The 12,701-nt window shown below is 42.7% G+C and overlaps 1 protein-coding gene across 5 annotated transcripts in view; it reads left to right on the top strand.

Moving 5' to 3' along the window:
* The window catches only part of FAT3 (FAT atypical cadherin 3), a 452,709-nt gene that overhangs the window by 211,723 nt on the left and 228,285 nt on the right, over nucleotides 1–12,701 (top strand). For all 5 annotated transcript variants that reach the window (XM_035116283.3, XM_035116282.3, XM_035116279.3 and 2 more), the window contains exon 3: nucleotides 9,237–9,551. In XM_035116283.3, coding sequence (XP_034972174.3) covers nucleotides 9,237–9,551 — 315 coding nt within the window. The remainder of the gene's footprint in view (nucleotides 1–9,236; nucleotides 9,552–12,701) is intronic.

Below are 12,701 nucleotides of genomic sequence, written 5' to 3'. Positions count from 1 at the left end.
CCCACTTTGTAGCAAAATTTTGTCTTGATTTGCCCCATAAGCTGTTAGTTAGACAGGCCATTTCGACCAATTCTTGTAGTTTAGCTTGCCATTCCAAGATTGTAGGAACCTCGGTTTCTTTACAACTTTTGGCGACCAGAATCCTGGCCGCCGCAGTCGCATAAAGAAATATTTCTTTCATTGGTTTCAGTATTTCTTTCCCTATTATGCTTAGTAGTAGCGCCTCAGGCCTTTTTTGAAATGTTATTCCTAGGATCTTTTTGATTTCTTCATAAATTTGTCCCCATTTTTTAAAAATTTTCTCACATGTCCACCACATGTGGTATAGGAGTAAGGGTGATCTCTTCCCCCCCCCCTTTAAAGAGTGTGCTCTGACCCCATAGATGTCTCTTGGTCAGCTAAGCTGTGTCCATACCTCTGTACACCTTTGGGCTTCATTGGGAGGGTTCCTAGGGGCGTGAGGTGGTGAGTGGACTTAGCTCAAGGGCAACCTGTGAAAGGGTCACCTGTCTCTAGCCACACCATAACTAGTAGAGTCTTTGTTTCTTGACAGCTCGCATTCTCGCTATCAATGACCTGTAAAGCGCAAATAATTTGGGCTTAGGTAGGTCCCCCCTCCCACCTCCGTGCTCCTGGAGGCACACTTGATCTGCAGGTCACCCTGAAACTCAGGTAGCTGCTTTTATTTGCTCTCCCTTCCTTGGAACAGGTAATTATTTCTTTCCACCCTCCCTTTGTTTTGCATCTACTTTTCTCATTTTCCTATTTTTTTCTGCCTTTTAACATGCTACTCCTAAAACCAGTCATTGCATCCGAGATTCCCCCAACCCTGAGTATTCAATCATCCATTCACAGAGTCATAGAATTTTGGAGTTGGGAGGGTCCCCGAGAGTCATCTAGTCCAACCCCATAACAATGAGCATGCGGTTCCCATCCAATTTGAAACCATACCGGACCCTGCTTATCTTTGCAAATGTGCTAGCAGGTTTTTTGCTGCACCACTCGGAGGTCTATCTATATCCTTCCCTTCCTCCCAAAAGTGCCCAAGCCGTTTTGGCCTCCATTTCACTTTCCTGCTTAGTGAACATCCTCTTTCTATCCATGTGAGACATTTTCTCTCTTCTCTCTCTGCAGTAGGAACTGTTTAGCTAGCTGTCTTACCATTCTGCATTTCTGTACTGGCGCACCTAGCCACAAAGATGCTTCGCTCAGTGCCTGCCAATTTGTGTAAATAAATACTTTAATCAAAGTAATTACGTGCTTCTTACTAAATTTCCTGAAGTAAGGAAGACAATATTTGTGTTCCTGAAGGAGCAGTGTCCATAATCGTCCGTCCCCCCTGTCCCCCCATTTCACACAAAACAGCAAAAGTTGTTTTCAGGGAAACTGGAATCCTGGTTTCTAAGGAAAACACAAACTATTGTTTGCTGTTTCAGGTGATGTTTTTTATTCTAACCAGGAAAGGAGGGAAAGGATCACCATGTATGGAGGAAAAGAAGTTGGTAACTATCAAACACCTTGTTTGAAGGCTGCCTGTCTTGGGCTAATTCCACTGTGTTCCCTATGTGGTCAGTCCCATTCAGGTCGGAATTAATAGTATTTATTTGCGTGTCTTGTTTGCCTTCTCCTCCAATGTTGTCTTCTCAGTTACTTGCCATGGCTGGATCTTGGAAAGACGAATTCATTTGTAAAGAGAGGGGTAAGGTGGTGGGAAGCAAAAAAATAAAATAAAAATAAAATATCTGTCCTAGACTTTTCAAGCTGGAATGAGGCCCCTACAACAGTCTGTTTTTACAAGCAAGTTGTCTTGGGTACTCTGTGCCTGGCAGGAGGACATATTACATCTCAATTAGGAGCCGAAGATAAATGTGGTCCAGTAAATGGAGGTCACGGGGTTACAGTCGTTTAATAGAAGGACTGGAAATGGAAATTGGAGAACGATCAAGGAAATCTTAAAAAGATAAGAACAAGAGAAACTCGATTAAAAGAACCTTATCTTCCCTTGAACTGTTTAAAAAAGTGCAACCTAGCTGACAAAATAGCATTTCGAAAATAGCATAAGATAAACCGCAGTGTTTGTTTCCCCCTATTGAAACTGATTGCGCACAAAGCGCCTCACTTTTCTCATCTCTTTTATATCTCATTCCTGGAAACCTTGTGTTTCAAAGGCTTAAAACAATTCCTTGTTGATTTATTATTTTATTTTTAAGGGTACCACTTCAAACAGTATCAGATTTGCAATTAACTCTGTACACAGTGCCTCCTTGCCAGCCTGGGGTTTTGTTGAGGGGCATTGCATATATCTCTGACATAAATAAATATAAACAAACAAAGAAATCTACCTAGACTTGTATTTTCCCCTTCAGTTTCGTGGGAAAAAGAAAATGGTCCAGAGAAACACAGGGCAGCCGTAAAAAATAATGGCATGCCCGTGGTTACACACCTCCCATTGATCTTAACACAACTTGTCTCATGTCCTGAAGCCACTGTATTGTGCATTTCGCTGCCTCTGCAATGGCAGCCAGTGTCACAGAACGATGTGATGGAATACACACCACCACTTAATGATGTCAAGGAGCTAGACAGGTTGAACTGGATGCTGTGGACGCAGTGGTGAGAATTTACCCCAAAGGTACTGGTTTTGGTTGCACACCCATATAATCTTTCACTGTCTTAAACGGTATTCAAATCCATGCTTTGAAGATTGTAATAACTTGAGCAGTGTAGGTTGCAGCAACTCGTGCAGTCAGCAACTTGGCTTCTCTTTTATCTTCCTTTGTTTTAATTAATGAATACAGGTGTTTACAAAGCCTGTGACAAAGAGGTCTGATGAAGCAATAAGTGTGTGGCAGCAGCCAGCAAGGGCTGGATAATTGGTGTCTCTCACCTAATGTGGGTGGGTATAACTCTGGTTAAAGGAGGACTGGGGAACCTTTGGCCTCCCAGATGCTGTTGGGAGCATAGCCAATGGTCAGGGTTGATGGCACATTTTAGTCCATCTTCATCATCTGAAGGACCACAGTTCCTCCCCCCCCCACGGGGTTAAAGTGACCCACTGAATGTGTCGCTCTTGGGTACCCCCCCCCCATGTTCCTTTAACTCACCCTGTCCACCAGCAGTGCTTCAACACAGACATGTCACCATAGAATCATAGAATCATAGAGTTGGAAGAGACCACAAGGGCCATCCAGTCCAACCCCCTGCCAAGCAGGAAACACCACCAAAGCATTCTTGACATATGGCTGTCAAGCCTCTGCTTAAAGACCTCCAAAGAAGGAGACTCCACCACACTCCTTGGTAGCAAATTCCACTGCCAAACAGCTCTTACTGTCAGGAAGTTCTTCCTAATGTTTAGGTGGAATCTTCTTTCTTGTAGTTTGAATCCATTGCACCAAGACTCATATTTCCTAGCTTGGAAATACAAGTTGTGGAGTCTGGTATTGCTTATGCTTCACATGTGAAGCAGACATTACAACCCCTGGATTCTCGTCCATTTTGGATTTGCAGGCTTGTGGAAGGATGGGCAAAGATCCTGGAGGGCGGGCTTGCAATCCATCAGGTTTCTGTTCAACTGATAGCTTTCCTTACTCTCAGCAAATTTTAGTTGGGAGAGCTTCCCTGTCACTAGTTGGTGAGAGAGCACACACACACACACACACACACAATCATTCTCCATAAATATTGATGTGGTTTGACTATGTAGGGTATATAGGAGTAAACTATCCTGATCAACTAAATGGAGAGAGCCAGTGTGGTGTAGTGGTTAAGAGTGGTAGGCTCATAATCTGGTGAACTGGGTTCCCGACTCCGCTCCTCCACATGCAGCTGCTGGGTGACCTTGGGCTAGTCTTTGAAGTCTCTCAGCCCCACTCACCTCACAGAGTGTTTGTTGTGGGGGAGGAAGGGAAAGGAGAATGTTAGCCGCTTTGAGACTCCTTCGGGTAGTGATACAGCGGGATATCAAATCCAAACTCTTCTTCTTCTACATTGCTTAATTCAGGAGTAGGGGACCAGCAGTCCTCCAGCTGTTTCATGACCGCAACTCCCACCACCCTTGACTTGGGCTGATGGGAATTGGAGTCCAGCAACTACTGGTTCCCCACCCCCAAACTAAGCCACTCACTGTGAGTTTTCTATATCGCTTAAACTCTTCCATGTTCATAGTTTCCTTCAGAGACAGAGTGTGCATTAACATAAGGGGTAAACTTGACTGGTACTCCCTGCTCCAACCTGAGTAATCAGAATTAATTAGACGAACTAAAGAACCTTCATGCAAATATGTTTGATTTGCACCAGCTAATGGCACAACTTTGGTTGCTTTTTTTTTTTATTGCTGAGGCAAGCATTTGTTAGCGTACACTAGAAATCTACTTGCATATTAATAAAGGAACTCACCGTTTTGGACAAGGATGTGCAAACAGCTTTCGGTCTATTGTTGTGGTTGTTTCTGCCTTTCTGAACGCTGGCACTGTTTGTTTGGGATTTTTTAAAAAGCTATTTTCTGCATCATTGTTGTGCCTTGTGTGCTCCTTTTGGCATTCTTGTGCATTGAGATCCCCATTCAAAAGCAGGCTTCTCAGCAGCGCAACAGACGTTGAAATAATTCCTGCACATCACTCACACAAGTGCTTTTAATCTGTGTTGTTCTCATTCAGATCCTTGGCAGTAGAATGGTGCCCCCCCCCAAAAAAAAATTATTCCCATGCTTGCCTAATTTGCCCAACAACTTGCGCAATCAAGTCTCCAGAAGTCTGAGGAGAATATTCACATATTTCGAACCCTTAGCTGCAGTTGTGGCCAGATTCATCATGTGCATTAGCATCATCTCTCTCTGGTAGAGCAGACCTCTAACCTCACCCAGTCTTTATGAGCCAACTGGGCCCCACAGCTTCCTAACAGCAGTTTTCATGGACACCAAGAGCAGGGGAAAGTGCCCTGATTAGACTCCCTTCAAGGAACCAATGGGCTGGCATGGATGGAAGGGTCTTAATTTGATCCGTGTCTGTTTCACATGTGGCTGACTGAAAGTCCCTTCCATCCCATTTTGTGGCTTCACATGCATCCATCTCTTTCTCTCTCCCCATCCTCTTTTTAAAAGAAGGGGGGGCACATTGCAGGGTGATCAAGGTAGTCCAAGGGCTGCTCCTTACTTTCTATCCCCACCTCCTCCTCCTCCTTTAGAGTTTCAAGCGGCTTGGAGCAGCGAGATAGTACAGCATTTGCAAATGCTTGCTTTATAGTCCAGGAAGTAACTCAATTCTAACTGTGTCCTATCCCTTCCTTGGTTAACCGGAGAAGGGGGACAAAGATGGCTGTCCCCATGTGCTAATGGGAGCAGCCAAATTCTTTCTCCCTATACCATCAACCTTGCAGGGATAGCTCATAATGACGTGAAGCTACCTCCCATACCATCAAAGGATTGCTTTTCCTACGGACTAGGCCATTGTTAGGAGATGGTCACTTGGGTTCTGTGTGGTCACTTGTGTGGTCGCCAGTGGTCTGTGTGTTGCATCATCTCCACAGGTGGTTTAACATCCTCAGACTCTGGACTGACTCCATCCACCCATTGCGCTGTTCATTGGACGCTTCTGGACAGTAAGACTAATGAATGGGCTTCCTGTTTCAGTTAAGGAACAATGTATCTTTTTAGCACCAAATATGTTTCTCTTCTCCTAAGCATTTGAGTTTTGATTGGTGGTACCAAATATATGCTTTGCTGGGTTACACCAGTCTTTTGAGATTACACCAGTGTCGAGGGGGCGAAGGTATTGATTTTTATGGTTTGGTTACCTCATACTGCTTAGCTTTCATTATTTATCAATATTTGTTGTTCTCCCCCCCCCCCAAATGCATTGTAATGTGTATTTTGTTATGGTCACATTTAAGACGCTTGGGTATAGTGGCTTTAGAATTTGTTACTTAACAAATAATTGTTTACTGCTTCAACGACTACAACAACCTCTTGAGTGGTTCATAAAAAAAACACACTAAAGTATTCATTGAAAAATAGCGGCAAAAACGAAACTCTTAAAAGCAAGTTGCCATATTTTTTACTCTAAGCAAAACCAGCAAGTTTTTTTTTTTAAAAAACCTATATATATATATATATATATATATATATATATATATATATATATATATCCTTCCAGTAGCACCTTAGAGACCAACTAAGTTTGTCATTGGTATGAGCTTTCGTGTGCATGCACACTTCCACACTAAAGCTCATATCATACCAATGACAAACTTAGTTGGTCTCTAAGGTTTTACTGGAAGGAATTCTTTTATTTTGTTTCGACTACAGCAGACCAACACGGCTACCTACCTGTAACTTACATCATAAGCTTTTGTGTTAAATTTCCATGGCTGGGTAGGCTTTCTGAAACAAAAACATGATTGTCAAAAGCAATCTTAGTCATAGCAAGTCTTGCTTGAGCTTGAACTTAGGTACAGTGGTACCTCTACTTACGAATTTAATGCGTTCCGAACACACATTTGTAAGTCAAAAAAAATTGTAAGTTGAATCCCATAGGAATGCATTGGGAGAAAAAAATCATAAGTAGAAAAAAATCCTATCTAAAAATTCGTAAGTAGAAAAAATCCTATCTAAACCGCATCCAAGATGGTGGACGGAGCTCCATTCGTAAGTAGAAACATTCGTAAGTAGAGTTATTTGTAAGTAGAGGTACCACTGTATGTTCCTGTGTCCTTTTGTAGACATTGGTTCTGGATAACCAACTTTATCCTGACTCCTGCTTTGTCCTTTGGTTCTGACTTTGCTCTCCGGTGCTAATTACTGACTTCATGCCCTGGTTCCTGACTCCTCTCATACTGTTATTCATGGCACAACCAGGGAGTATCTTGAGCGTGTGTTTTGCTTTTGGAATCAGAAAGTAAAGATATCTGTGGCACCTCCAATCCTGCCTAAACTCAATGTGAAGTGGAGGCTCAAAGGAGTCGGCTTAGAGAAAGCAGAGGCAGCTTATGGGAAGCAGATAAGTTCTGCTCAGCCTATCCATCAACGAAAGCTGCATTGGCACACTGCCAGCAGCCTTAAGGGTATTTTGAATTTGCACATAAATATGCATAGGGTTTAAATCAGAGATAAATGGACCTTGTTCTTTTCAGCATATGTATCACTTCCTGTTTTACACGGACCAAATACAAGGTGGAGCTTTGCCGCTAATTATGGATGCTTCTTCCAGATGACCAGTTTGGGGCACCTCACTGGGGGAATGAAAAGAGGGGAGGTTGTGCGTTTATGTGGGATTTTAGACAGTGGGTTCCTTAATAACGCCAGCAAAGTTTGCTTTCCTGTAAAATAACAGATGAATGTTTGGCATTTCTTCCGCAGAAGCGTAGCATTTGCCTTGTATTTGTTTTATTGATGCATCAAAGTATTTCTCTCTTGTTTTTCCAAGAAGCCCACTTTAAAGCCACAACAAAAATACACTTTGGATCAACACTTCAGCAAGCCTTCTAAGTGGAGTTTTTAAAAAATCCCAGACTTGTATTTGTATTGGATTAGAAGTTGTTTTTATATATGTAATTGTTTTAACCGGTTTTAAGTTTTTATTGTAATGTGAAATTGTTTCAAGATGCTTCATAGGAGCCAGTTAATATAGATTAACAGTGACGTTAACTCAACAGAGGAAACTATATTGAAAACAATATCTTTAACCAAAAGCTTTCCAGGGGAGAGGTGCCCTGTGCCTAAGGATGCACGAATCTGTCAATTCTTATTTCCTCTTTGTTGCCGGGTGGTGGTTCTCTGTTCTTAATTGGCTTACCGGTATTAATTTTAGACATTTTAAAACTTTGCTTTTGGAGTTCAGGATTGGTTCAGGGCACCTGGGTTTAAAACAGCTGTACACGAAGAAGGATTCTTGCTTGTGGGAAGAATCACATGCTAGCTGTTTGAAACCTTCCATAAAACTAGCCAGTCTCAGAGAAGTGTTCAGAGGGTGGCACAATCAAAAATTCTCTATTAGCACTGCCCAGGAGCTAAATCTTTCTCCCATGAATGACAAATTGATGTACTTAAACTCTTTAACTACCATATGCAGCTGAACCCAACTTTCTTTCCCTCTCATTTTGCCCTGAAGCTTTTCCTGCTAATATATCTCTTATTATTTGGTCCTGGACTATCTCTTTCAAAACAATTTCATCCCTGAATATTAATAATGGATTAGGATAGCCAAAAGTGGTGAAATTACATAGTTGCACTTTTTGGCTTTAGAAGGAGGACTTGGTGTGGATTATCACTGTATGCTTAATGCTATCTGCACTGCTTGGTGATTGTCGTGGCAGTTTTGCCTCTTCACGGGGGACCAGGGATGTTTGATTCGTGCTGCTGAAATCAAACCATTTAAATTCTCAGTGCAACATTCACAGAAGTCAATCCATCATAAAACCTTCAGTTTCATTGTAAGCAAGGAATGGTTACTAAAACTGCTTTTAGGGAAAAGTCAAGTGAGGCCGTAGAGAAACAGTCCAAAGAAGTCCAATTCGCAGTTTTCAAAGCTCCAAAAAATGAAACACCTTTGTGCAAAAAAGGATGCCCCATTCAGGGGTCCTGTGGAAAGGCATCGGGTGCCATGTGCAGCCTCTCTGTTTGTGTGCATCCATTGAACACTTGCATGGGCAGCTGAATCCATGAAAGACTCTTGGGAATCGAGGAGCTGTTTGATGGCAGTTGCTTGCTCACATGGATGCAGCCTTCCTCGTGTATAGTTCCATGCACAGTGGCTCTGCCCGACCCTTCAGTGAGTCTGTGTAAGGTGAGAGGCAGAGCCTGTTATGCTACCTCCATGCCTGTCCATGGAATGCATGACCTGAATGCAAAAACAGAGCTTTAGTGTAATTGCAGTGTGTTGAATGTCATGAATGAATGATAACCTCAGACTTGACATATATCAGCATGTGCTCATGGTATGCATGTGGGGAGATGCAGCTAGTAATGAGTGCTGCAGGATAATGATGAAATGGGAGAAGAAGGGAGGAATCCGAGAGGGAAAATGAAAGAGAAGAAGGATGCGCATAACCAAAAACTGATGTGATATGTCCAAATGCTGACTTGAATGTAACAGCCACATTGTTTAAATCAAGAACACGCAATGGCTTCAGAATGCTTTCTCACATTTCCTTAATGGGGCATCCTTGTGTTTGAAATAGTTATGTTTTCTTATCTTCACCAACAATCCTGAATCTCTTCCCCCCCCCCATATCTTTCTTTGCAGGAGTTATTTATACTGCAGATATCCTGGACCGAGAGACGACTCAGTCCTACTGGTTAACTGTGTATGCAACAGATCGTGGTGTTGTTCCACTTTACACCACCATCGAGGTCTACATTGAGGTGGAAGATGTGAACGACAATGCCCCATTGACTTCTGAACCCATATATTATCCATCTGTTTTGGAAAACTCTCCTAAGGATGTATCAGTCATTCAGATACAGGCTCAAGATCCTGACTCCAGCACAAATGAAAAGATGACCTATAGGATTACCAGTGGGAACCCCCAGAATTTTTTCATCATCAATACCAAAACAGGTAAGGAGATGTTTTCCAACCTTGCATGCTGTTGACACGATATGTGTACAGAGGACTGGCAGATTTAATGTGTACATGATGTTTTATCTCTTTCTGGACCAGCCTTTTGTTACACTGTTGTGAATGGGGCAGAATAGATGAATAGGGCAGAAACCAACATGGTGCTAGTGACCTCATATTTATTTGCAATTCACATCTATTCATAGTGTCTGTTGAACTTAGTGAAGCAGAAATATTTCCAACCTGCAGCACTGGACTCAACAAAAGATTTTGTATGATTATTGCACATCTTTTCAGATATGTGCCTTAATGGGAACGTACCGAAATCAAAGCCAGGCCCTGAGCTACATTTGTCATGGCTTAACTGAGGAAGTCTTCATCAGCTGTCAACCAGTCTAGCAGTTATGAACTGTCCGTGATGCACGAAGGGGGTGAAAAACTGGCAGTTCTGTCATCCGAGTTGCAGCTTAGAGGTGTCTTTGTCCTAAGAAGTCTCTTGGCTGTGTTGAAGGAAGCGTAGTGCTGATTAGAAGGTCTCTGTTTAATTGGAATTGCGCGGCACAGAATAATCCCACGAAGAAATAGCTCTTAAGGACTCCCACAGTGCTCAGTTTGATGGCTGATGGGTGGTTGTCTTTTTTGTAACCGCCACTTAGCGTTAAATCAACCCGTGCAATTAGTCATGATGCAAGAGTGAAAAATTAAGCAGGAAATCATATAGGTTTGTAAACAAATTGATTTATGCATTAAACAAAAATGCAGATAATTTTCACATTTTGTGACCTTGGATTGTTGTTGTTTAGTCGTTGAGTCGCGTCCGACTCTTCGTGACCCCATGGACCAGAGCACGCCAGGCACTCCTGTCTTCCACTGCCTCCCGCAGTTTGGTCAAACTCATGTTCGTAGCTTCGAGAACACTGTCCAACCATCTCGTCCTCTGTCGTCCCCTTCTCCTAGTGCCCTCCATCTTTCCCAACATCAGGGTCTTTTCCAGGGAGTCTTCTCTTCTCATGAGGTGGCCAAAGTATTGGAGCCTCAGCTTCAGGATCTGTCTTTCCAGTGACCTTGGATAGCCTTGGTTTAATGTTTATGTCACCCTGGAGTTCAGGTGCTCAGGTATCCTATGAAATGATACATACCTATTTTGGCCATGTGATAGTATCAGCCAATGAACATTTCCTGTTGAGACAGATGTTAGTCTATTTAAGGCCTGTAGTTAAAGGATTTCAACCAGACTGAGGAATTCCACCCTCCTGAAACTTGGGGCAGCCCTATCTTCTGAATTTAACCAGATGTAGCCCTTCTTTATATGCCTGTTGTCTTTGTCCATGAAGTTTTCTTGGCAGGGATACTGGAGTGGCTTGCCGGTTCCTGCTCCAGGTGGATCATGTTTAGTCAAAACTCGCCACTATGACCTGTCCGTCTTGGGTGGCCCTGCACGGCATAGCTCATAGCTTCTCTGAGTTGTTCAAGCCCCTTCACCACGACAGGGCATTGATCCATGAAGGAGTCCCATCACCTCCTGGCAAATAGAAGCGGAAGAAATGGAGGCAGTGAGAGATTTTACTTCCTTGGGTTCCATGATCACAGCAGATGGTGACAGCAGTCACAAAATTAAAAGATGCCTGCTTCTTGGGAGAAAAGCTTCTTAAAAAGCAGAGACATCACCTTGCCGACAAAGGTCTGTATAGTTAAAGCTATGGTTTTCCCAGTAGTGATGTATGGAAGTGAGAGCTGGACCATAAAGCAGGCTGATCGCTGAAGAATTGATGTTTTTAATTCTGGAGGAGACTCTTGAGAGTCCCATGGACTGCAAGAAGATCAAACCTATCCATTCTGAAGGAAATCAGCCCTGAGTGCTCCCTGGAAGGACAGATCCTGAAGCTGAGGCTCCAATACTTTGACCACCTCATGAGAAGAGACCTCCCTGGAAAAGAGGGCACAAGGAGAAGGGGACGACAGAGGACGAGATGGTTGGACAGTGAAGCTACCAACATGAGTTTGACCAAACTGCGGGAGGCAGTGGAAGACAGGAGTGTCTGGCGTGCTCTGGTCCATGGGGTCATAAAGACTCGGGCACGACTAAACAACAACAAAGCCCTTCTTTTGTTAGTGCTCTTAAGAACAGCAAAGGCTAGCCAGAATCCTTTCTCAACCAAGGGTTTTAAACTACAGTACAGTTTAAGCATTTTCCTATGCTTTTGGGGAAGTTCCCCCTTGCCTCTAATTTTTTTAGACTATCAATGCCTCCTCTAACTACACCGGTATGCCTGCCCGCTGTACAGCCTTGAATTTTGTATTTTGATGGCTACCTATAAGGGAATAAGGGCAGATTCTTGCTTATATCAGTTCATTCTTGAGTCTGATTTCAAGAGATGCTTTTAAAACCCTCCCTTGGATTCTCCAAAGGTAATAGATTCTGGAAACACATTGTAGATTTTCCTTTAGCCCTGTAATTTATTTTGCTGCTTCGTTAGTTGGGAAAGCCTTTCATAGTACTACAGATGCAAATTTCAAACCGTGAGGCACAGCACATGCACCTACAATGAGTTCATATCCATAAAACCTGAGTTTTCTGAAATGAAGTCTTCATAAACCAGTAGATATTAGCGATGTTCATTGAACGTGGGAGAGAGAGAGATCATGCTTCGAACAAGCTTACTCTGCAAGAGGTGTTAAGATCAACCCATTCATGGGGTTGCTCTGGAATGGAAGGGACAAAAGCTAAATGGCAGCGTGGTTATTGAGCATGTAAAACACACACAGAACCAACGTCGGTATAACGGTGTTGCCTAGAGTGATTGTGAAATCACTTTTCCTTTTTCAGAAGACAGGTTGGGTATCCGTCAGGTATGTCTTAACACAGCGGTCACCAATTGCTTCTGGATTCTTGTAGAGACACCGATTTCTCCTGCAACAACGACAAATTTTATTGTACGGCCACAGACCTGTTGAAAGCAAATTAAAACACCAAAATTGTACAATTTCAGCTAAACAGCAAGCTATGGTACTGATGCAAACTTAAGGCAGCAAGAAACCAAGTTCCTTTATCAGTGAACTGCCATGGATGTGTGTATATTCAATAAATAATAAGTAAATGATAAATAAATTCTAATAATAATAATAATAATAATAATAATGCTCTGTAAT

This window comes from Zootoca vivipara, chromosome 4, assembly GCF_965207765.1.
Source record: "Zootoca vivipara chromosome 4, rZooViv2.hap1.1, whole genome shotgun sequence".
NCBI classification, from domain to species: Eukaryota; Metazoa; Chordata; class Lepidosauria; order Squamata; family Lacertidae; genus Zootoca; species Zootoca vivipara.
Note: the sequence above shows the minus strand (reverse complement) of the source record. Positions and strands in the feature narration are given on the sequence as shown.